Raw genomic sequence first — 21683 nt, forward strand, 5'->3', positions numbered from 1 at the left:
GGCTGTACAAGGTGCCTGCCTGTCCTGGCTCAGTGTCCAGCTGTACAAGGGGTTGGCCTGTCCCGGGCTCATTGTCCAGCTGTACAACGTGTTTGCCTGTCCCAGCTTAGGGCCCGGCTGTACAAGGTGCCTGACCCAGGCTCAGTACACCCTGTACAACTCATGGGTCTGTCCTGGGCTCAGTGCACCTGTGTCAGGCTCAGTGCCCAGCTATAGAAGGTTTGCACCTGTCCTGTCTCAGTGTCCGGCTGCACGTGGTACCTGCCTGTCCCTGGCTCAGTGCACCTGTCCCTGGCTCAGTTTAAAGCTGTAAAAGGTGAGTTCCTGATCCTGGCTCAGTGCAAAGCTGTACAAGGTGAGGGACCATCCCTGGCTAGTGCACCTGTCCCGGGCTCAGTGCACGCCTCTCTTGGCTCAGTGCCCGGCTGTACAAGGTGTAGGCCTGTAATAGACCCCCATTCTTCACACAGGATTTGCACCACCACCCACCTCTGAAGCGCGGTTATGACTGGGAAGGCACACGGCCTGCAGCCATCAGTCACTTGGGGCTCCACGAACACTGCTTACCCCTGCCACAGCCCCCTCTCCTGAGCCCTGGGCTCCTGCACAGCTGCACAGGGCCTGGTGGAGGGACAGGACTGAGGGGATTAAAGCCAGGGACACGCAATGAGGGCTGCACCGGGAACCTGTGGGTCTCCCCACTCACTGTCCAGAGAGAGAAACAAGGCCAGCACCCAGCCCCCCCACCAGCCCTGGCCTGGCTATGGGACACGGCCTCACCTTGGGCAGGTGGACATGTCTGCACTCAGTGTACTGACCCAAGAGCAAGTGACGGCTTCCACAGCCAATGCGCTTCACAGACTCAGGGTGTTGGGGCTGTTGGCCACTTGTAGAAGTTGAACCAAAACATCCACTCGAGGTCTTGCAACTGCCCCATTCCTTGGAGCAAGCCATTTTAGATGAAAAAAAAAAAAAAAAGAAAAATTAAGAAGAAAGGATACGATGTTCTTTGCGCAGCACAAGGAAATTCTGCTGTGAGGGTCGTTGCCCAGGTCACGGTCACGGTCCATCAGCTGGGCTTCTTTGGTGGCAGCCACAGGTGTGGTGACCACGCGAGTTCATCTCAGAAGATGTTTGACACAGCAATTTCCCAAATTCTCCCGGCTGCAAGCACACAGCAGGGTTGGAGAACGGCTGCACCCCTCACTGTCTGTGCGACCTGCTGCCGCGGAGCTGACCCGGGCTGCGGAGGGCGGCAGGGCAGCAGATGTGCCAGCCTCACTCCCGACTCTGCCAGAACAAATGGACAGCAGCGCTCAGGAAATGAGGTCATGGCGGAGGCGATGCCATCTACGCTGTGTGACAGTCACAGCTGGAGGAGGGGACTCCGCACAGCGGGAAGCCCCTGACTGACCTGAGCCATCTCTCTGCTGTTTTTATTAGGGTTAACAATGACGTAGTCATTGGGTTTGGTGTGGGAATCATGGACATCCATGTAGGTGAATTTGTTGTTCCTTGTAAAAAAAAAAAAAAAGACTTATAGGAGGTGACTGGAGAAGTAAGAGGGAATCTCCTAAAATCTGTCCAGAGCACAATGCCATGAGGACCATGAGTGATGAGGAGTGGCTCCCACAGCCCCCCTGTCACCCAGGAGTGTGTGATGAGAACGGTAGGTGCGTAGTTAATATCACAGCAAGTGGATGGGTGGACAGCACTGCCGTTCTGACAAAGGCTAGGGCGTCACACCCCTGCTTGGACACGTAGAACACAGGGACAGGAACTCTTACATCAGGCATGGAATAGGTCCTGTAAACATGGCTGTGGGAGTGTGATTTACCTGAGAAACATAGGATATAATCATTGGAACTTTCTCTTTACAGTTATAACCTGGTAAATAAATCCATTAACCTTTAGAACCTTGGACTTTTTATCTAGCACTTTTAAGTAAGTTAAGCAAGTTTCATAGAGCTGACACATCCATTATCAACGAAAAAAGATTAATGGAAGGTTACAACGATGCCAGGGAAGGAAAATGAAGCAAAACAAGATAACAGAGAAAGGTTATGCACAGATGGTCCCTGTGATGTGTTCTTTCTCAGAGAGAATGGAGGCTTAGGAGGAAGAAAGCTTAATGAGAACTATGTGTAAAGAGATTGTAAAATAAAGCTATGAGAAGGAACAGCAGAACGAGGCCTCCCCTTGCTCCTTACACCGCGTCTCCCGTCTCTTTCTTCACCAACGCCTCCCCTCCTCAGGACCCCTGGACCTGCCGAGGCTGCACCGCAGCGGTGTCAGGGAAAGGCAGGTCAAAACCGCAGTTCAGGATGGCCATTCTCTGGCCAGTGTGATGGCGCGGCAGGCTAAGCCTCTGCTTGCAATGTGGGCACCCACGGTGCAGCACTAGCTGAGCCCCAGCTGTTCAGTTAGGATCCAGCTCCCTGCTGATGGCCTAGGAAAACAGTGAGGATGGCCCAAGTGCTTGGTCCCTGCCACCCACATGGGAGACCCAGATGGCCCTAGCTACTGTGGCATTTGTGGAGTGAACCAGTGGATAGAAGACCTCTCTCTCTGCATCCATGGTCCTGTGTGTGTGTGTGTGTGTGTGTCTATTGCACTCTGCCTTTCAAATAAATAATCTTTAAAAAGATGGCTAGGGACCAGTACTATGGCACAGTAGGCTAAGCCTCTGCCTGCCTGTGGCACCAGCATCCCATATGGGCACCAGTTTGTGTCCCTGGCCACTCCTCTTCCACTCCAGTTCTCTGCTGTGGCCAGCAGTAGAAGATGGCCCGAGTTCTTGGGGTCCTGCACCCATGTGGGAGATCTGGAAAGAGCTCCTGGCTCCTGGCTTCAGGTCAGCTGACCTCTGGCTATTGTGGCCACTAGGGAGTGAACCAGTGGATGGAAGATCTCTCTGTCTCTCTCTCTGCCTCTCCTTCTCTCTCTGTGTACTCTGACTTTAAAATAAATAAATAAACCTTTTTAAAAAAAATGATCTTCACCAATCCAACATAAGACATTTATGGAAAATGTTAATAAAATGGGGCAGGTCTTATCTGTGCCATGATGTACGTCGTGAACACCATCCTAGGGTCTGGCCCTGCTGCCATTGCTAGAAGCCAGGTGACCAGATGGCCCAACCACAGGTGTCAGGGTCACACCCACTCCAGTGGGATTTGCTGTTCCTATTTCCCTGCCCCCCACACCCACAAAGGTATAGTAGGACCTGCTGCTCAAACGCGTGTTCTCTCTGGATCTCTCCACCTCCCCCTCTCTTATTCTCTCACCCTCCCCCCACCCATTGGGCTTCCCCCACTTGACAACAAACCTTTCCCTTAACCCAGTGCCTGGTGTGTTTTGTGGGGCCTCACAGACACCCACAGGTAACAACGCACACTGGAGACACATGGAAGCTCTCAGTACCAAGGAGGCTGTGATCCTCGGGACAGCGGCACAGCGAGTTACAGAAGACGCCGAAGTCTCAGGGCCGTAGACAGCAGCTGCACAGGGGGCTTGTGTTCTCCAAATCATGTGGCCTCCATGGCGCTCAGGGATGAGATTACAAAGGGAAAAACCACATCTGCTGGGAGTTCATTACAAAGCCAAGTTAATTCCAGAAGCCAGAACAAGCCAGGTTAATCACCCTTATCTCAGGGGGATATGGGAATAGAACACACCATCCGAGCACTCATGTGAACACTGAGTGATAAATTCATGATACCATTCCTAGAGGCCAGTGTTTGAGCAGAGAGCAGTTGTGCCAATGGGTAGAAACACAGAGGACACTCAGGGACAAACAATGACTAAAGGTCGTTCAGACACAAAATGCAGTGACCCTGCTCAGGCCAGAGCTCACGGCACCTCAGGCCACTCTGGCCACTTCCACTCGAGGGTGCCCTGGGCTGGAAGTCCTGGCTGCAGCAATGAGAGGGAGACAGAGAATTCAGGCATCCAGCTTGCAAGGGAGGAGCAACAGATCTGTACACAGAGGGCGTGACCTGACGTAGAGGAAACTTCCACTAACCACTCAGGGCTCAGCAAAACTGCAGGGTTCAGGATCAACACAGGAAACTGTCGTTTACAAAACACTAATGACAGTCTGACAGTAAAAGTGATCTAGTTTACAATAAAAGCGATCTAGTTTACAATTATATCAGGAATAATAACACCCTGACAATGAACACTCTGATTAGAAATTGAGAATCAACTCCATTATGGCATCTAAAGGCATAGACTCTGGGCGATACACTTAACCAATGAAGGAAAACACTGCACTCTGAAAACAACGGTGCTGATGTGATTAGAGAGAACACAAAGGGAAAGACACCCAGGCTCATGAATTAGAAGACAATATTGTTAAGAGCAATACCATCCAGTATGACCCAGAAATGATACAATTGTGACCCAATTAAAAGTTGCATCTTTCATACAGATAGACCTTTCTAAGATTCATGGGAAATCTCAAGGGACCTCGAAGAACAAAACAATATTGAAAAAGAAGAGCAGGGGCCAGTGTTCGGTGAAGCCATGGAAAGTTGCCTCCTACATGCTGGAGCCTCGTATCCCAGTGCCAGTTCAGGTCCTGGCTGCTCCACTTCCCAGCCAGCTTCCTGCTGATGCACCTGGGAGAAGCAGCAGAGATCAGGTGACAAACTCACATTAGAAGGGACTTCAGGGGCTGGCGCTGTGGCCTAGTGGGTTAAAGCTCCAGGCTGCATTACTGGCACTCCATATGCGCACCAGTTCAAGTTCCAGTGGTCTACTTCTGATCCAGCTCTCTGGCATGACCTGGAAAGTGGTGGAAGATGGCCCAAGTCCTAGGGCCCCTGCACCCACATGGGAGACCCGGAAGAAGCTCCTGTCTCCTGGCTTCAGATCGGTGCAGCTCCAGCCATTGCAGCCATTTGGGGTGTGAACCAGCAGATGGAAGATCTGTCTGTCTGTCTGTCTGTCTTTCTCTCTGTCTCTGTCTCTGCCTCTCCTTCTGTCTCTGTGCAACTCTGACGTTCAAATTAATAAATAAATAAATCTTTTAAAATATTATTTATTTATATGAAAGGCTGAATTACAGAGAGGCAGAGGCAATGAGAGAGAGATCTTCCATCTGCTGGTTTACTCCCCAGATGGCCACAACGAGCGGATCTGAAGCCAAGAGCCAGGAGTTTCTTTCAGGTCTCCCACGTGGGTGCAGGGGCCCTAGGACTTGGACCATCTTCTACTGCTTTCCCAGGCCATAGCAGAGAGCTGATGGGAAGTAGGGCAGCCAGGACTCAAGCTGGCGCCCATATGGGATGCCGGCACTACAGGAGGTCACTTTACCTGCTACACCACAGTGCCAGTCCCTGTTCATGGATTTCAAAAATGTTTTGTGCCAAAACAAACGTGCCTGTTTCTAAAAACATATTTATTTTTATTTTCTTGAAAGGCAGAGTTACAGGGATGGAGGGAGAGACATAGAGAGAGGGGGATCTTCCATCCACTGATTTCGCTCCCTAAATAGCCACAATGGCTGGGCTGGGCAAGGCTGAAGCCAGGAGCCAGGAGCTTCTTCCAGGTCTTCCCTGTGGGTACAGAGTCCCAAACACTTGGGTCAGCTTCTAGTGCTTTCCCTGGGCACATTAACAGGGCACTGGATCATCAGAGGAGCAGCTAGGACTCTAGCCGGCACTCATATGGGGTCTCGGCATTCCAGGGATATGTGCTAAGCCACAACACCAGCCCCCTGAACTTGCTTTTTTTTTTTTTAAAGATTGATTTCCTTATTTGAAAGTCAGAATTACACAGAGAGAGGAGAGGCAGAGAAAGAGAGACAGAGAGAGATGGAACCATCCATCTGATGGTTCACTCCCCAGTTGGTAGCAATGGCTGGAGCTGTGCATTCTAAAGCCAGGAGCCTGAAGCTTCTTCCAGGTCTCCCACGCAGGTGCAGGGGCCCAAGGACTTGGGCCATCTTCTACTGCTTTCCCTGGCCACAGCACAGCTGTGTTGGAAGTGGAGCAGCTGGGTCTCAAACCAGCACCCATATAGGATGCCAGCACTTCAGGCCAGGGCGTTAACATACTGCACCACAATGCCGGTCCCTAACTTATCTTTTAATTCCATTTTCCACAAACTTTTCCATCTTCCCAAATCAAAATGGAGTGAGGAAAAGTTAAATTACACAAAGTGAAGCCATCAACATAACCTGAAGGCAGGGAATGCCAGACCTTCAACTGCAAACCTACACGGAGCAGTCGCCAGGCCGCAGCACGCACCTGTCCACGTCTGTTCATGATGACTGGCTTCTCAGCTGTGGTGCTTACAAATGTGCATTAGTTCTGTTAACCCTCACGAGCCCTGATAATATGAGTAATTCTTTAACTGTCTATCATAATTGTGTTATAAAACCTGAGCGAGATAAAATATTATGATGTTTTGGTAAACATAGAATCTCACCCCTGGTGAGAGTATTACAATATTGGCTTCCCCAATTAACTATAAATGTTTTCTCAACGCGGGGTAAAGAACCAAACTCCCACAGAACAAAAGTAGGAAGGCGTCGCAAACGTCTGCTGTCACACAGCTCGACAGTAGTAAGTGCGACGTAGGACTTGTCAGTCAAGGGGAAGAAAGGAACACCAGGACAGAGACTGTCTTTCCAATGAGAGGTTTTATTGCTTACACACCAGGGGTTTTTAATCACACTCTCATCAGCATGCTCATTGAGGTCAATACACTTATCAGTACCAATATACTTATCAATCTATACTAACTTTACACTTATCACTAAACTTAACACCACTACTTAATGTGACTTAACTACTTAACTTAGCTGCTTAGCTTAACGTAACACTTAGCTTAACTACTTGGCCTAATCACCTAAGTTAACATAATTACTTAACACACTTATCAACATCACTAATATCACTATCAATAATGTCAATAATATCACTTATCATAACTTATAGCTAACTTAACACACTTACTGAATTACTTAGCTTAACATTAACTACTTATCTTAACATATATAGCTAATCTTAACAATATCACTTATTGGCCAGAAAATCAATATTCTTATACCATAAGTCACAACAAACACTATTGAAATAATCTTAAGTACTATCACAATGAACAATACAAGCACAGCAAAAGATTCAATACACAACATTGGTTTGCTGTGATCTAGGCTCCTATCACTGTCAGGAAAAAGTGTCAGTGTTCAAGGTCCAGGGCTCCATGTCTCGGCAGAGACGGATCTTGGATCAGTCACTCACAGGCAAGAAGTCGTGGGAAGGCTGTCACTCTTGCAGTAGGCTCCAAGTTCCCAGGCTGACGGCCAGGCGAGAAGTTGGAGAGGTCCCCAGCTGAGAGGCCTGGTCCAGCTCTGTGGTCAGGTCTGGCAGCAGGCTGATAAGGAGTCCAGGCCAGGCGGTGAGGCGGCATCTCGGCTGGTCAGGCACGGAGGCAGGACAGCAATGCAGCAGCTCCAGATGGCCTCTTGATCCCGTCGTCACCTTGGGCCACGTAGCAAAAGCTAGCGGGCTGGCTCTTCGACTCCAAATGCAAGGAGTTCCAGAGGTTCACTAGCACTGGGCCACGCACACACACACTCACACACACAGTGGGGTTACAGCTCAGGGACAGCTCTGCAGGTCGGCTTGTGCTGCTACCTGCTCCGTGCAGAGTAGCGGCTGCCTCGTCAGCTCTGGATGTGTGGAGATCCAGAGGTTCACACACACACACACCAGGCCATGATCCCTGAGAGGATGGAGAGTGGTGCAGGGCTCCCTTTTTATCCTCATTCTCCAGGAGTCCTCCAGCTTGCGGTCCTCCGACTTCTTGTCCAGTCAACGCTGTTTCCTCCTTGCTTGCAGTTGGACAGTCCAGTCAATACTGCTCCCGCCTTACTTAGGTTTGAATGGTCCGTCAGCGTGGGTAGGGGGGCATTGTCCACAGCACACTGTTATCTGACTGACCAGAGTTGTCTGCTTGGTGTGATTAGGAGTGTCTCCCTAACAGCCGTTAGGCATTGCCTCAGCTCCTGACTTACAACTCCACTTACTTTTATTTTTGTGGCTAGTGGTAACTTCTTAACTCAGTGTTTTACTGTGTTTCCACAGTTCATCTCCTTTCCAGGTAGGCGGTGATCCCTGATTCTTTTTGAGATTCCTGGGGGATTCTCCACAGAAGGAGACAGAAAGCCATTTAAGATTGATTGATTGATTATATATGTATATATATAATTTGCTTTAAACATAAGACAAATGTTCAAACTCCATCATTGGAGCAATGTAAATTAACACCACTGAAACACTACTTCTAACCAATCAGATTAGCAGACGTCAAACATACAAGACAGTGCGGGGTGTGGCGGGGCATCAGGAAATAGGCCCGCCTGTAAATGCAGGTCACACCACCCCCACAGCGCGGTCCGGGAGCCCCAGCAGAGCCCCGCCAGGATTCACCCAGTCTGGCCCAGGAATGGCTCAGAGAAGCAACCACATGGCCAACAGCATGAAAGTGGGGTGCTCACTCTACCTGTGGAAGCGTTCTTTGTGAATGCAAAATACTGCAGCTAACCCAGTGCCCACAGCACAGAGAGGCCGAGAAAACACACCCTGGGTCCCACGCAGCTGATAGCAGAGTGGGCAGGGCCCGCACACGGTGCAGAGATGGGAGGTGAGGAAAGCAACGTGGCAGGAAGGTGTCCACAGTGGGTGACTCTGGGAGGTGGCCCAGCTGTCCAGAAACCCGCAGTGCCCAGACAGGGCACCCGGGACAACAGACCGCCCGTGTGGCCCAGCCCCCAGGGGCCCTCAGTGTGGGGAGCGAGCCCCTCGGACAGAGCACAGACGCCCGGCAGGGAGCTGACCGAGCGGTGGGAGCTCACGCAGGTGCGGCCTTCCCGGCTCCCTGCAGCACTCCGGCTCAAGGGCGTGGGGCTGGGGAGAGAATCCTTTACCTGGTCCTGGACAGCAACTTAAATCAATACGCAGACAGGCAGAAGCTGGTGCGTCCAGGCAGAAAGCTACTCACTAGCTTACGGCAGAAATAAAAAAAAGAAACTTCTCAGTGCCAACAACGAAAAATGATTCAGAGAGGAAGAAAACGTGGAAGTGGGAAAGAGGGACTCGGGGATGCAAATGAGGCCCCCAGAGTCCAAGTAAACAAAGAACCAGAGGAAGTCCTGAAGGCAGGAAGATGGGTGGCGGGGTCCACTCCCAACAGCAGCAGAACCAAGGTCGGGGTTCGGGCACCCAAGGCCGACCCTGGAGGAGGAAGCATGGCCAAGTGCAGACTCCCAGGCCACCACACTCACTGAGAGGCCGAGTTCCTCCTGGCCCTGTGACGTCCCTCATCCCACCCTGAAGCCCACAGACCACAACCACCACCACCACCCCCCCCCAGGGCTAGAGGTTCTGAATCAGGAACTCCGATGGGGAGGGAGGGGCCGCCACCACACTGATCCTGACTGGGGAAGCAGAGGGCCCAGGCCCACTCTCCCTCCAGGCCTTCCCTGGGGCTGGGGGATACAGCACCTCTGCTCCCACCCTTGGCAGGCCCCCACCTGTGCAGGCCCCAGCTTGCTGAGCTGGGGTACCGGGAGCTGGGAGAGGAAAGCATGGCCCAAAGCCAGCCTCCCACAGGACACTGCTCCACCCAAGTCACACGGGGGTGGGGCCTAACCTGATGCGCCTGCCTCAGCTCCCTGTCCCTCTCACGGACCCACCCTTCCTGGCGAATGTCTCCACAACAGGGCAGTGCACGGTGTCCCTACCAGGCCCAGTCTGTGGGAACAGGGGTTTTGTGCAGGGCCAGGAGAATGGGAGACTGTGCGAGTCTCTGCAGAGAGCATCCCCGCTCCGTGCTGCCCAAAGCCACCAGCCCCTTTCCCTCACGTGGGACTCCTGTCTCCAGGCGTGGGGCCAGCGTGGACAGTGAGGGTTGGGGAGTCCCACGCCACCCTTGCTCTCACTGCTGCCAGCAGAGGCTGGGAGGGGAGAGGCGGGTGGCAGGGAGTGAGTGGGGGGAGTGGCCGGGGTGGTTCCCCCACACGTGATGATGGTTTGAGGACATGGCCGTGCTGACCTCACGTGTGGCTCCATGAACACAGACAGCTTTGAGGGGTCGGGAAGCAGACCTCCCCTCCCCTGACCAAAACAAACTGCTAATGGGAGTGATCCACTGAGAGCCACCGGCACCAGGGACCACATGGCCGCTCTCTCCCCACTTCCTGGACTGGAGCCCGCACCTGACCTCCATGAACTCAGCTCACAGGAGGGTTCGGGGCACCTGCTCCCTGGAACCACGGGATCCAACGTGTGCCTTCTCCAGCTTCAGAGAACTGTGTCCCAGCTCACGGCCTCTCCTGCCTGGACCCAGGGTCCCCAACTCTGCCTAAGCCCAGCCTGGGAGTTTCTAGACTGCAAAACGTGGCCAGGACCCCTCCCCCACCCAGGTAGCAGTACCGTTGGAGAGATGGGCTGAGAAGCAGGGGCCCCAGCAGAGGTCAGCCCACCTCTGCAGGCCAGGGCCAGAAAAGGGAGGCGAACAGGGTGGGAGCTGCCAGCAGGAACAGGAGCAAGGGGGCAGGTGTGGGGGTGGGGCACAGGGGCAGCTGAGTGCCTCCCAGGGAGACCGGCTGACACCCTCACAACCCTCTGGGGCCCGATCATGACTACACCTGTCCCACAGGTGGGCCAAGGTTCTGGGGCTGGGATTTGACCTGACCCCTGGCCATACTGTCTCCACGGCAGGGCCTGTGGAGCCGCCCAGGGATGAGTTTCCTCCTCCCAGGATACGGTGCTGAGCCCTGGCCAGCGCCCTGTGAGCACGAGGGACAGCCCTTCCCCTGGTCTGTCCCCCAGGCTCCATACACGACCCTCCCCCGGGGGCCCTGGGATGGGAGGGCTGCTGGGGCAGAGGCCAACTCACAGGCGTGGACGTCCACCCTGCGCCTTCTTCTAACCAAGATCTGTTTGTTAAATCAGAACCTCAGGGCCAGCGCTGTGCCATAGCAGGTAGACCCACCACCTGCAGCACCAGCACCCCGCATGGACACTGTTCTAGTCCTGGCTGCTCCACTTCCAATCCAGCTCTCTGCTAATGCACCTGGGGAAGCAGCGGGGGATGGCCCAGGTGTTTCAGCCCCTGCACTCATGTGTAGACCTGGATGAAGCTCCAGGCTCCTGGCTTGGGGCAGCCTGGTGCAGCCCTGGCATTTTGGCCACTGGCCACTAAACCAGCAGACAAAAGCTTCCTCCCTCTCTCTCTTTCTCTTCCTCTCTAGCTCTCCCTCCGCAAGACTTATTATTTTAAGATAAGAATGATATGGTGAGAAACACGACCCAGGCTCTTGACCCTTCAGGAAAGCGTCCTGAGCCTCCGGCCCACTTGGGGACACTCCCGCAGGTCCCCCCACTGAGGGCCATCAGGTTCCCAGCTGCGGTGTGGACCGGGAGCCGGGAGCCGGGCCGTGGGCGGCCCGGGGTGGACACACAGAGGTGACCCCGAGCAGAGGAGCAGGACGACAGCCACGCAGGGTCGCGCCCGCGGCTTTTATTAATGGCAGAGAACCTGTTCTGTGGAGGCCGCACCCGTGCGCGCGGGGCCCCTGGTCCTCACGCCCGCCGGCCGCCCGCCCTGGACCCAGGGCTCCGGGACACAGGCGGGGGACGCGCTGCTCCTTCGTTCGCCGTGGCCAGGCCCGCTGGACACACGCAGTTGCGGCGGACGCCCGGGTCGGCGCATCTTGGCCGCGGTTCCAGAGGGTTGGGGTAGGGGACAGGGCGGATCTGGGGGCGGGGACTGGGCCTGGCGGGGCGGAGCTGGGGGCGGTGCCGGTGCTTGAGGGGCGTGGCCTGGGTGGGCGGGGCTCAGAGCAGCTTCAGCAGTGCCAGCGCGACACCGGCGGTGAGGGCCCAGGGGGTGGCGGCCAGGGCCCCGCCCGAGTTCGTGTTCTCAGGGATCTGGGCGGCCTTGCTGCAGCTGAGCTGCCGGAAGACGATGTTCCCTATCTGGATGTTCGGCGTCGCCAGGAGCCCGCAGAGGTCGTCGGTGATGTCGGAGCAGCCTTTGACCCGCAGCGTGAAGTTCGTGAAGTTCTCCGTGTCTCTGGTCCCTAGAGGCGGGGGCACCTGAGCGCCCAGCCAGCTGCATGGCCAGGGCCGCGGCGCTCGGAACTCGCCTGCCCCTCCAGGTCAGCCATCAGGGCAGTGACAGACAGGTGCGGCCGACCCAAGGTAGACGGGCAGGCACTCCTGCCCCACCCAGGAGGACCGGGCCTGGGTCCTCATCCAGGCCGGGCCCAGACCCCACTCCTCTCTGGACCTGAGTGCTACCTGCCTCAGTTTCCCGTGAGCAGAAGCAAAAGCAGCCAGAAGGGATGTGATAACCGCATGCAGACAGAGCAAGAAGGGAGGGCAGTGCCACCCCCAGAGGGGGTGGACACCAGGCCCCGGGGAAAGTGGTTACTGCCATCAGCCTGAGAGCCTGGGCACTGGGGGCTGGGCTAGTGTGTTAGGAATACACGGGGACCAAGGCTGTTGTATAGCGGGTAAAGCCGCGGCCAGCAGTGCCAGCATCCCACATGGGCGCCAATTTGAGACCCAGCTGCTCCTCTTCCCATCCAGCTCTCTGCTATGGCCTGCAAAGGCAGTAGAAGATGGCCCAAGTCCTTGGGCCCCTGCACCTGCATGGGAGACCAGGAAGAAGCTCCTGGCTTCAGATTGGCGCAGCTCGGCCATTGTGGCCATCTAGGGAGTGATACAGCAAATGAAAGACCTCTCTATCTGTCTCTACCTCTCTCTCTCTGCCACTGCTCTCTCTCTCTGTGATTCTGCCTTTCGAATAAACAAATAAATCTTAAAAAAAAAAAAAAAGGAAGACATGGGCCTGTGCATTTCTCTGCTGCGTTTTTTAAAAAGTGACCTTGGAATCACTTCTCTCCTTTTGGCTAAGATCAAGTGTAGTAAAAAGTGACCTTGGGCGGGGCCAATGCAGTGGCTCACTAGGCGAATCCTCTGCCTGTAGCGCCGGCATCCCATAGGAGCGCCGGATTCTGTCCCGGTTGCTCCTATTCCAGTCCAGCTCTCTGCTGTGGCCCGGGACTGCAGTGGAGGATGGCCCAGGTGCTTGGGCCCTGCACCACAAGGGAGACCAGGAGGAAGCACCTGGCTCCTGGTGAAAAAGACCTTTCTCTCTGTCTCTCTCTCTCACAGTCTAACACTATTTGTCAAATAAATAAATGAAAAAAAATTTTAAAAAGTGACCTTGGTCAAAAATAAGCAAAAAAAAGTTCACATTTGTGATGGCGTTGACCCAAGCCAAGCTCTGTGAGGAAAAACCTCCAGGGCCCTGGAGCAGAGGACACAGGGACAGGACACGCCAAGTCCCCGGCCACCCAGCTCCCAGACCCAGAGTTAAAACCCACAGCAGTGTAGACATCCCAGGGAGTTTAAAGCACAAAGAGCCATGCCCACTGGGATTCCCAGTATTCCAGGAAATATACAGGGAGCTGGGGGCCGGGCCGCTCTGGGTGACACCTGGGGGCAGCTGTGGGTCCTCCTCCACTGTCCAGACCCCAGAGTCCAGCTGGAGAGAGGCCCCGTGTGCACTGAGGACCTGGTGACGCTGAAGCCAGCCGGGCAGACCACTGAGAAATCCAGGACTGCAATTAACATCCATGCCTGATGCCCACATGGCCCTGGGGAAGCCTGCGCCCCCTGCTGGTGAGGAGCAGACCTGCAAGGCTCTGAGCTCTGCAGGACCTGCCCCTGCCAGGGACCCACCCATGAGGGTCCAGGCCTGCTGCTGTGGGACCTGGTCGGTTGTGTAGAGCAGCAGAACCCACTCGCTGTCGTCGGCAAGGACGACTGGTTGGATTTGGAAGCCGAATTTGACACTTTCCACTAGGGGAACCAGCCCGCTAAGTTTGCACTGCACCAAGTGTGACAGGTAGAAGAGTGTAGGTGTGCAGAGGCCACCCCACACCCACCTGTGGAATGAAGCAGCCTGGTGACTGACAGCCAGCACAGGTGGAGACCCTGGGCCAGCAGCAGGGGAAGCAGCCCTGCCCTGAGAAGGCAGCCCTGAGACAGCACTGGAGCCTCTCTCCCGCTCACAGGCATCCTGGCCCCGTCCCCGTGTCAGGCCGCCTCCCCCCACCTCTCTGTGAACCTGCATCTCAGGACCCCTGGAGGAACTGGATCCCAAGACATACCTTGCACGACTTCTGCAAGCCCATCGACGCACTGTTCATTTGGGTTACACCTCACGAAACTCTCCTCACAGGAAGTGCCGTTAACCTCTATGCAACCAGGGCACTGTGTGTTGCCGGTCCCTTCAGTCGGAACGTCTGCAAGGGAAGAGGCCTTATCACGACCGTGCTGTCAGGACGGACCAACTGCATCCCGGCTTCCACACCACCCTGGTCACCACTAAAGACCCAGACCCCCAGGTCTGCCCCGACAGCCCACCCAGTCTGAGTGTGTGGGGTTTAGGCTGAGAAGAGAAAGGTGGGCCCAGCCTGTCCCGACTGCTGGTGTCCTGGTGTGTGACTGTTGCTAAATCTGCTGTTCTAGCAGGAGAAGATAAATAAACCTCATTTTTAAAACACAGGGCTTCGGGGTGCAGGCACTGCAGTGTAGCGGGTAGCCAGCATCTCATATGAGTCCCGGCTGCTCCTCTTCTGATCCAGCTCTCTGCTATGGCTGGGAAAGCAGTGGAGGATGACCCAGGTGCTAGGGTCCTGCATCCACATGGTAGACCTGGAAGAAGCTCCTGGCTCCTGGCTTCAAATCGGCCCAGCTCAAGCCATTGTGGCCATTTGAGGAGTGAACCAGCGGATGGAAGATTTCACTCTCTCTCTCTGCCTCTGCCTCTCTGTAATTGTTTCAAATAGATAAATAAAAATCTTAAAACAAACAAACAAACCACAACTTCAGCCCCGACCAGTGTAGCGGTTCTCACACGGGGGTTCAGGAACCCCGAGCCCTGGGCTCTTCCGGGGGGCTGAGTTAACCACTTCGGGCCAGCACCACACTGCCTGTGCCTCGTTCTCTCTCCCTCACAAACACAGGATGGGATTGTCCACACGGGAATGCACACACGTGTGAGCCTCCAGCCGTCAGCATGTGACAACGCCACACTCCTCACTGCTGTGCTTATCTGTCAAGTACATGCTGATGGGTAAGGTGCTGCCTGCTATTTTGGGTGAACTAATGCAGGTTTATAAACTTCCTTAGCTGGAATTTCCCAGACAGTAAATACTGACAGGGGGAGTGCACGTAAACCAGAGTTCTCTGGACTCCTCAGTAATGTGGGAGACCTGAGTCCTAACAGGGCCCTGGGATCCCGAAGTCTGAGAACTGCTGGGGAGCGCCAGGTGCTGCTCCCAGGGGCAGGCGTGGGCATAGCCCTGGAGACCCCTCTGGGGGCGCCTGATCCCTAACGCAGCGCCTGGACCCCCTAAACCTGCTGCACCCTGACTCCAGTTCCTGCTGAGGAGCAGCGTGGAGCAGCCAGTGACGACTCAAGGACTAGAATTCCTCCTGCACCACCACGGGGAGACCTAGATGCTCCCAGTCCTGCCTGGCCTGGCCCCGCCTCTGCTGTTGGGGAATGTGGGCGTGAACAGGCAAATGGAAGACCTCTCTCTGGCTCTGTGTCGCCTGAGATAAAATGAAAATACATGAATACTAAATACATCCCCCCCACAGCCTCCCTGTCTGTCCCTGCTGGGAGTGCTGCCTGCCCTGCAGTTCTCACGCCCCTCTGTCAATCAGGTGTGAGTGTCATTCAGATGTGACAGGAGGGCCTGGCCTGCAGGTGGCCCCCAAGGGCAGGGAGCACAGGTGGCCCAGCAAGGGGACCATGGGGCTGGCACCCACCTGGGGTTGGAGTGGGGATGGTGCTATTGCAGGCTTCTCCATTGCAGCACTGGCTTGACAACCAGGCTGTTTGCCCAGCAGCTCCCCGGACATAAAAGCCCACAGGCGTAGGCAATAGTGAGCAGTTGATTGCAGAGCAGGCCAGGTCCTGGAAACGTGTGGGAGGAGAGGCTGCACAGAGACAAACACAGACTGTTAGTCCCTGGGGAGGAGAGGCCGTGGGGACCTGGGACCCTGAAGAGCAGCGGCTTCTGGCCAGCGCACACACGCTCCCCTCAGCGCAGTGCAGGTTTGGACGCAGCGGCGAGGGTTCCTGGGAAGAGAAAGCTGCTGCTCCATCAGCCACACCTGTGCAGCAGGGGAGCAGCAGAAATGCAGGCAGACCCAGGAGAGGGCGGGCCCTACAAGTGGGCGGTCCAAGTGACCGCCTGGAGACCACCCTCCAGTCCTAAATGAGCCAGTGCTGTGGCACAGCGGGTAACGCTGCCACCTGCAGGGCCAGCATCCTATATGCGCACAGGTTCAAGTCCCAGCTGCTCCACTTCCCATCCAGCTCTCTGCTATTGCTTGGGAAAGCAGTAGAAGAAGATCCAGTTCCTTGTGACCCTGCACCCATGTGAGAGACCCAGAGGAAGCTCCTGCCTCCTGGCTTCAGATTGGTGCAGCAGCCGCCGTTATAGCCATTCGGGGAGTGAACCAGTGGATGAAAGACCCCTCTCTCTCTCTTTCACTCTCTCTCTCTCTCTTTCACTCTCTGTTATGCCTCTCCTTCTCTGTGTGTAACGCTGACTCTCAAATAAATAAATAAATCTTTTTTAAAAATGAGAATAATCAGCTGGTGCCACAGCTCACTAGGCTAATCCTCCGCCTGCGGTGCCGGCGCACCAGGTTCTAGTCCGGGTCGGGGCGCCGGATTCAGTCCCGGTTGCCCCTCTTCCAGGCCAGCTCTCTGCTGTGGCCCGGGATGCAGTGGAGGATGGCCCAAGAGCTTGGGCCCTGCACCCGCATGGGAGACCAAGAGAAGCACCTGGCTCCTGGCTTCGGATCAGCACGGTGCTCCAGCCGGCCACAGTGTGCCAGCCATGGCGGCCATTGGAGGGTGAACCAATGGCAAAGGAAGACCTTTCTCTCTGTCTCTCTCACTGTCCACTCTGCCTGTGAAAAAAAAAATGAGAATAATCAAACATATCTGCTACACCTTGTGTGCAAACCCAGGTGTTTCTGCCTGAGAACTGGACCCAGATCCAGCCAAGCTCCTGGGCCAGAACTGTCCAGTTTGGTGCCCACTAGCCACAAGTGCCCACTTAAATGTAAATCCAGAGGCCAGCACTGTGGCACAGCTGGTTAAGCCGCTGCTTGCAATGCCAGCATCCATGCGGGCACCAGTCCATGTCCTGGCTGCTCCACTTCCAATCCAGCTCCCTGCTAACTCACATGGGAGAGCAGCTTGGGCCCTTGCACCCACGGGGGAGACCCAAGTGCAGCTCCTGGCTCCTGGCTTTGGCCTGGCCCAGCCCCAGCAGTTTCAGACATTCGGGGAGTGAACCAGCAGATGGATGGAATGTCTCCCTCTGTCTCTCACTCCCTCTCAGTAATTCTGCCTTTCAAATAAATAAGTCCTTTTTTGAATAAGGTGAATTTAGATGAATCAAGTTAAATTTAAAGTTAAGTTCCTCGGTCATAGTAGCCGCATGTGCAGCAACGCTCAGGAGCCGCACGTGGACACTGTACAGGATGGCACTGATGTAGATGTTTCCATGGTTACAGACAGTACCGCTGACGGCCCTGGGCCAGTGGGAAGAAACACCAAGAACAGGAGAACAACTGAATGACAGCACAGGATGCAACCAGCCAGAGTCGGAGCAGGGCGGCTGCGGACGGATGCACCCATTTCTGCCACACATCCTGGGACGGAACCAAGAATGGAACAGGAGATGTTACAAAAATCAATCCCAACAGCAAACGGCAATGCGGAGACCTAGCCTGCATATTAATCACAGCATCACTGTGTCTTTCAAACAACCCAGAGAGTCTCAAGATGGCCCAAGTATTAGAAAAATGACAGAGTTACAGTTAATGTCTTAGCTATGATAACGGAACGCTAGTCATGTCTATTTAAAAGCTCTTATCAGAGATGACAGCCCGGCCTCATCTCAGGCCTCCCTCCCAGCCTGGCCGCCCTCCCCAACCCTGCTGAGGGCCAATCCCAGGGTGGGGGGCACACAGCCCAGGCTGACCTGCAGGCCAGCCGGCATAGGAAGCGATGCAGCTGGCGTTTGCATCCACGGGACACTCAGAGACAACACTGCCGTCACAGGAGGCATCAAATAAGGAGCACTGCGGACAGTCCAGGGACCCTGCGGAGACAAAAGAGCCCACGTGGCTCCAATCTGGTGAGAAAGAGACCACGCCCACTCAGGGTGAAGGAGGATGACGTCCCCCGCCTCTGGGGACCCCAAGACTGACAAGACAAGGAGCTCCCATCTGTTCACCATCCCACAGGCGGGGCCACTCCAAAGGCGGGGAGCACGGGGTGCCTTACCCACCCACGGGCCACTGCCTGAGAAGGCCAGGCCCCCAGGCAAGCTCCTGGTGATGCCCACCCCCTCCTGTCACCTCCCGAAGCCCCCCTCCTGTCATCCTCCAGACGCCCCCCTTCTTTCACCCCCCGTCCTGTCATCCCCCAGTGGGGCCCCCACAGCTTCTCTCACCTCCGGGGGCCACAGCGAGCGCTGCGAGGAGACCGAGGACCAGGATGCCCTTCATGGTGCTGGAGCTGAGCCTCCTGAGGGCGGGGCCACGAGCCTGGAGCCTGGAGGGACAGGGGAGGCAGCCCGGGGCTGGCGGGGGCCTGTCGCCCTCAGGGGTGCAGACAGGAGCACAGAGCCCGACACCCATCCACCCTGCTCTCACGTGCGCCGGGAGCTCCCGGCCTCCACGGCTGCTGAGGCATCGCGCCCGTGTGAGACCCAGCCGGGGCACGGCCCGTGGAGCCACTCGGGTGTGACGTGGGCAGGCGACTGACCCCTGGCCCTGTCCTCAGGGTCTGTCTTCAGCTGGGATCTCCCCACTGCACTCACTCGGCACTCAGCAGCTCTGTCCCCACCACCACAGGCACCCACCTCCTGAGCCCTGACTGCTTCCAACACGAGACACCCACCCCCTCCTGACACCCACCTGTCCACCCCCTCCTGTCACCCACCTGTCCACCCCCTCCTGTCACCCACCCGACACCCACCACCTCCTTCATCCACCTGACGCCCACCCCTCCTGTCACCCACCTGACGCCCACCCCTCCTGTCAACCACCCGACGCCCACCAACTCCTGTCATCCAGCTGGAAGAGCAGGCGGCCGGCCCTGCAGTGCTCTGCCTCATTACTCATTTACTCCATAAACTGTGGCCACAGCAACACAGATATTCAAGGTCAAGTTCATCGACACTACATGGGAAGCTCTGTTTCCCACTGCACAGGTCACATTCCCAGGGCTCAGGAGCCACTGTGTGGGGTGGGCAGGGGCACCCAGCACCCCCACCACTGCAGAAAGCCCCCTGGCTGCTGCCGTCCTTGGGCTGCTCGTCCCGCTCCGCAGGTGAGGAAGCCGCAGTGTGGAGGGAGAGCCACTGCCACACACCCAGCTGTGCTGCTCCCACATCCCGGGTCCAGTGTGACCAGGACAGCTGTGCCCCTCTGGAGAGGAGCCCACCTTCCCTGGGGAGCTACAAGCCCCTCCCACCTCACCACACACATCCACACCACACACACATGCCCCACCACACACTCACATCATACCACACATGCACACACCACATACATCACATGCACATCTACATATGCATGCACACATGCATGACACACATGTCACACACAACACAAAACACACCAATCACATCCCATGACACCCACCACACATGCACACCATAGCACACACACATGTGTATGCTATAAATTCAGGCCACACATGCACATCCCATAACATGCCACACCACAAATTCACATCATCCCACACAAGCACACCATACCACATACACCACATACACATGTACATATGTATGCACACGTGCATAACACACAAGTCACACTCAACACACACAAGACACACCAATCACATCACACAACACCCCAAACAGATGGACACCACAGCACACTCATCACATGCAAATACACATACAGGCTGCACGTGCACATCATACAAACATGCCACATATGCTACAACAAACAGATCACATCACACACATGCCACATATACCACACATACACATGCCACACTACACCACAAACACAACACACATGCTGAACCACACACAACACACATCATGCCATGCACACATCACACACCACACATATATACATGCTATACCAAACACCCAACACATACCACAATCACCACACACATACAACACACTGCATGCCACATCCACACATGCTACATCCATGTCACACACATACCACACACCACACACCACAGCTGTGCCCTACACTTTATACACAGCCGCACACCTGCTGTTCATACTGCACCGTGACCCTGACTCACTGAGGGTTAGGGCAGAGGAAAGGCCCAGCCCATCAGCAGGAGGTCCCGTTTGTCCCCCACAAGAAACCCTGCCTCGTGGGGATCCTGGAGAGGGCACAGCACGCGTGGTCAGTCTGTGGCCAGGCCACGCCCTGGCCCTCTGAGCTGGCCCCCCTCCAGGCCTCTGCAGTCTCGTCTGAGTGCAGGAGACCTGAGCACGCTGAGTGGGCTCCCAGCCTAGAGGGCACAGGACGTGTCCCCCAGGTGTGTACCTGCTGATCAGCCTCATCCTCAGAGGCCCGGGGGCCACACCCAGCCCAGGGCACATGGTCAACACGCAGACAGAGGTGACCGTGTGGTGGGACCCAGGGCCCTGACGGCCACCCCATGAGCGAGGAGTACGGGGTTGCTGCAGGTCATAGCAAGGCCCTTTGGAGGTGAGAAGAATGCCTTCCCACCACCAACTGCATCACCGAGCTCTCCCACAACCCGGCAGGGCCCTACCATGACGCAGGCTGGCGTCTCTCACACAGGGGAGTGCAGCTCAGGGGCTGTGAGGATGCAGCACCCACAGGGCCGCCCATAGAGATGGCACACACACACATACACACACACACACACACACGGGCAGCACACAGAGGAAGCACAGAACACACAGCACACACAGCACTCAGAGTTAATGACAACAAAGCACGCCCCAGCCCACACCCTCCCGCCCCTCCAGCTCCCACTGTCCTGAGCTGCTAACAGCAGAGCACAGGCCAGAGCACAAGCCATGAGAATGACCAGTCTGGGCACAGCCTGACAGGACCTGAGCCGGCCCTGGGTGCCCATCCTGGGTCTCAGCTTCCCCCAGGCTCAGCCCCAGCCATGCAGCCCCCACCTGATGATCCCGCCAGAGACACTCCCGGGCCAGGTGGGTCTGTGGAGGTACAGGGGTGTGAGGACCTTATATAGCCAGTGCCCACAGTCAGGAAGGGTGCTGCCTTCTGGGGAGGGGCCTCTTGCATCCAGACTGTACCTTGACCGACAGCAGGGACATGGGCAGCTTAACCCTTTGCCAGCTGTGTCCTGTGCCCTCGGAGACCTGAGAGCAGAGGGATTCCGGCAACACTCGTCAAGGCCAGCTGCGGCCAACAGGCCAGGGGGCAGGTGTGAGGCTGGCAGCACCCACTGTGTGCTGTGGCCCAGGAAGCGGTCCCACAGCCAGTTCAGGCCTCCCAGAGCAGCCCCAGGTACAGGACAGAAACGTGGGAGGGTCCCGGTGGCACCCACAGGGGCAGGCTGGAACTCAGAATCCA

At 55.8% G+C, this 21683-nt stretch overlaps 1 protein-coding gene across 1 annotated transcript; it reads right to left on the reverse strand.

Moving 5' to 3' along the window:
• Nucleotides 1–11518: 11518 nt before the first annotated feature.
• LOC127486808 (ly6/PLAUR domain-containing protein 8) lies at nt 11519–21331 on the reverse strand. The gene is made up of 6 exons (XM_070075778.2): nt 21266–21331; nt 18581–18681; nt 18107–18226; nt 15870–16040; nt 14201–14335; nt 11519–12100 (listed from the first exon to the last, which is right to left on the reverse strand). The coding sequence occupies exons 2-6, from the start codon at nt 18633–18635 to the stop codon at nt 11856–11858; spliced, it is 726 nt and encodes a 241-aa protein (XP_069931879.2). The 5' UTR covers nt 18636–18681; nt 21266–21331; the 3' UTR covers nt 11519–11855.
• Between the last annotated feature and the right edge of the window lie 352 nt (nt 21332–21683).

The sequence above is a fragment of the Oryctolagus cuniculus genome, chromosome 6 (assembly GCF_051225735.1).
Source record: "Oryctolagus cuniculus isolate XC-2025 breed Fujian yellow rabbit chromosome 6, ASM5122573v1, whole genome shotgun sequence".
NCBI classification, from domain to species: domain Eukaryota; kingdom Metazoa; phylum Chordata; class Mammalia; order Lagomorpha; family Leporidae; genus Oryctolagus; species Oryctolagus cuniculus.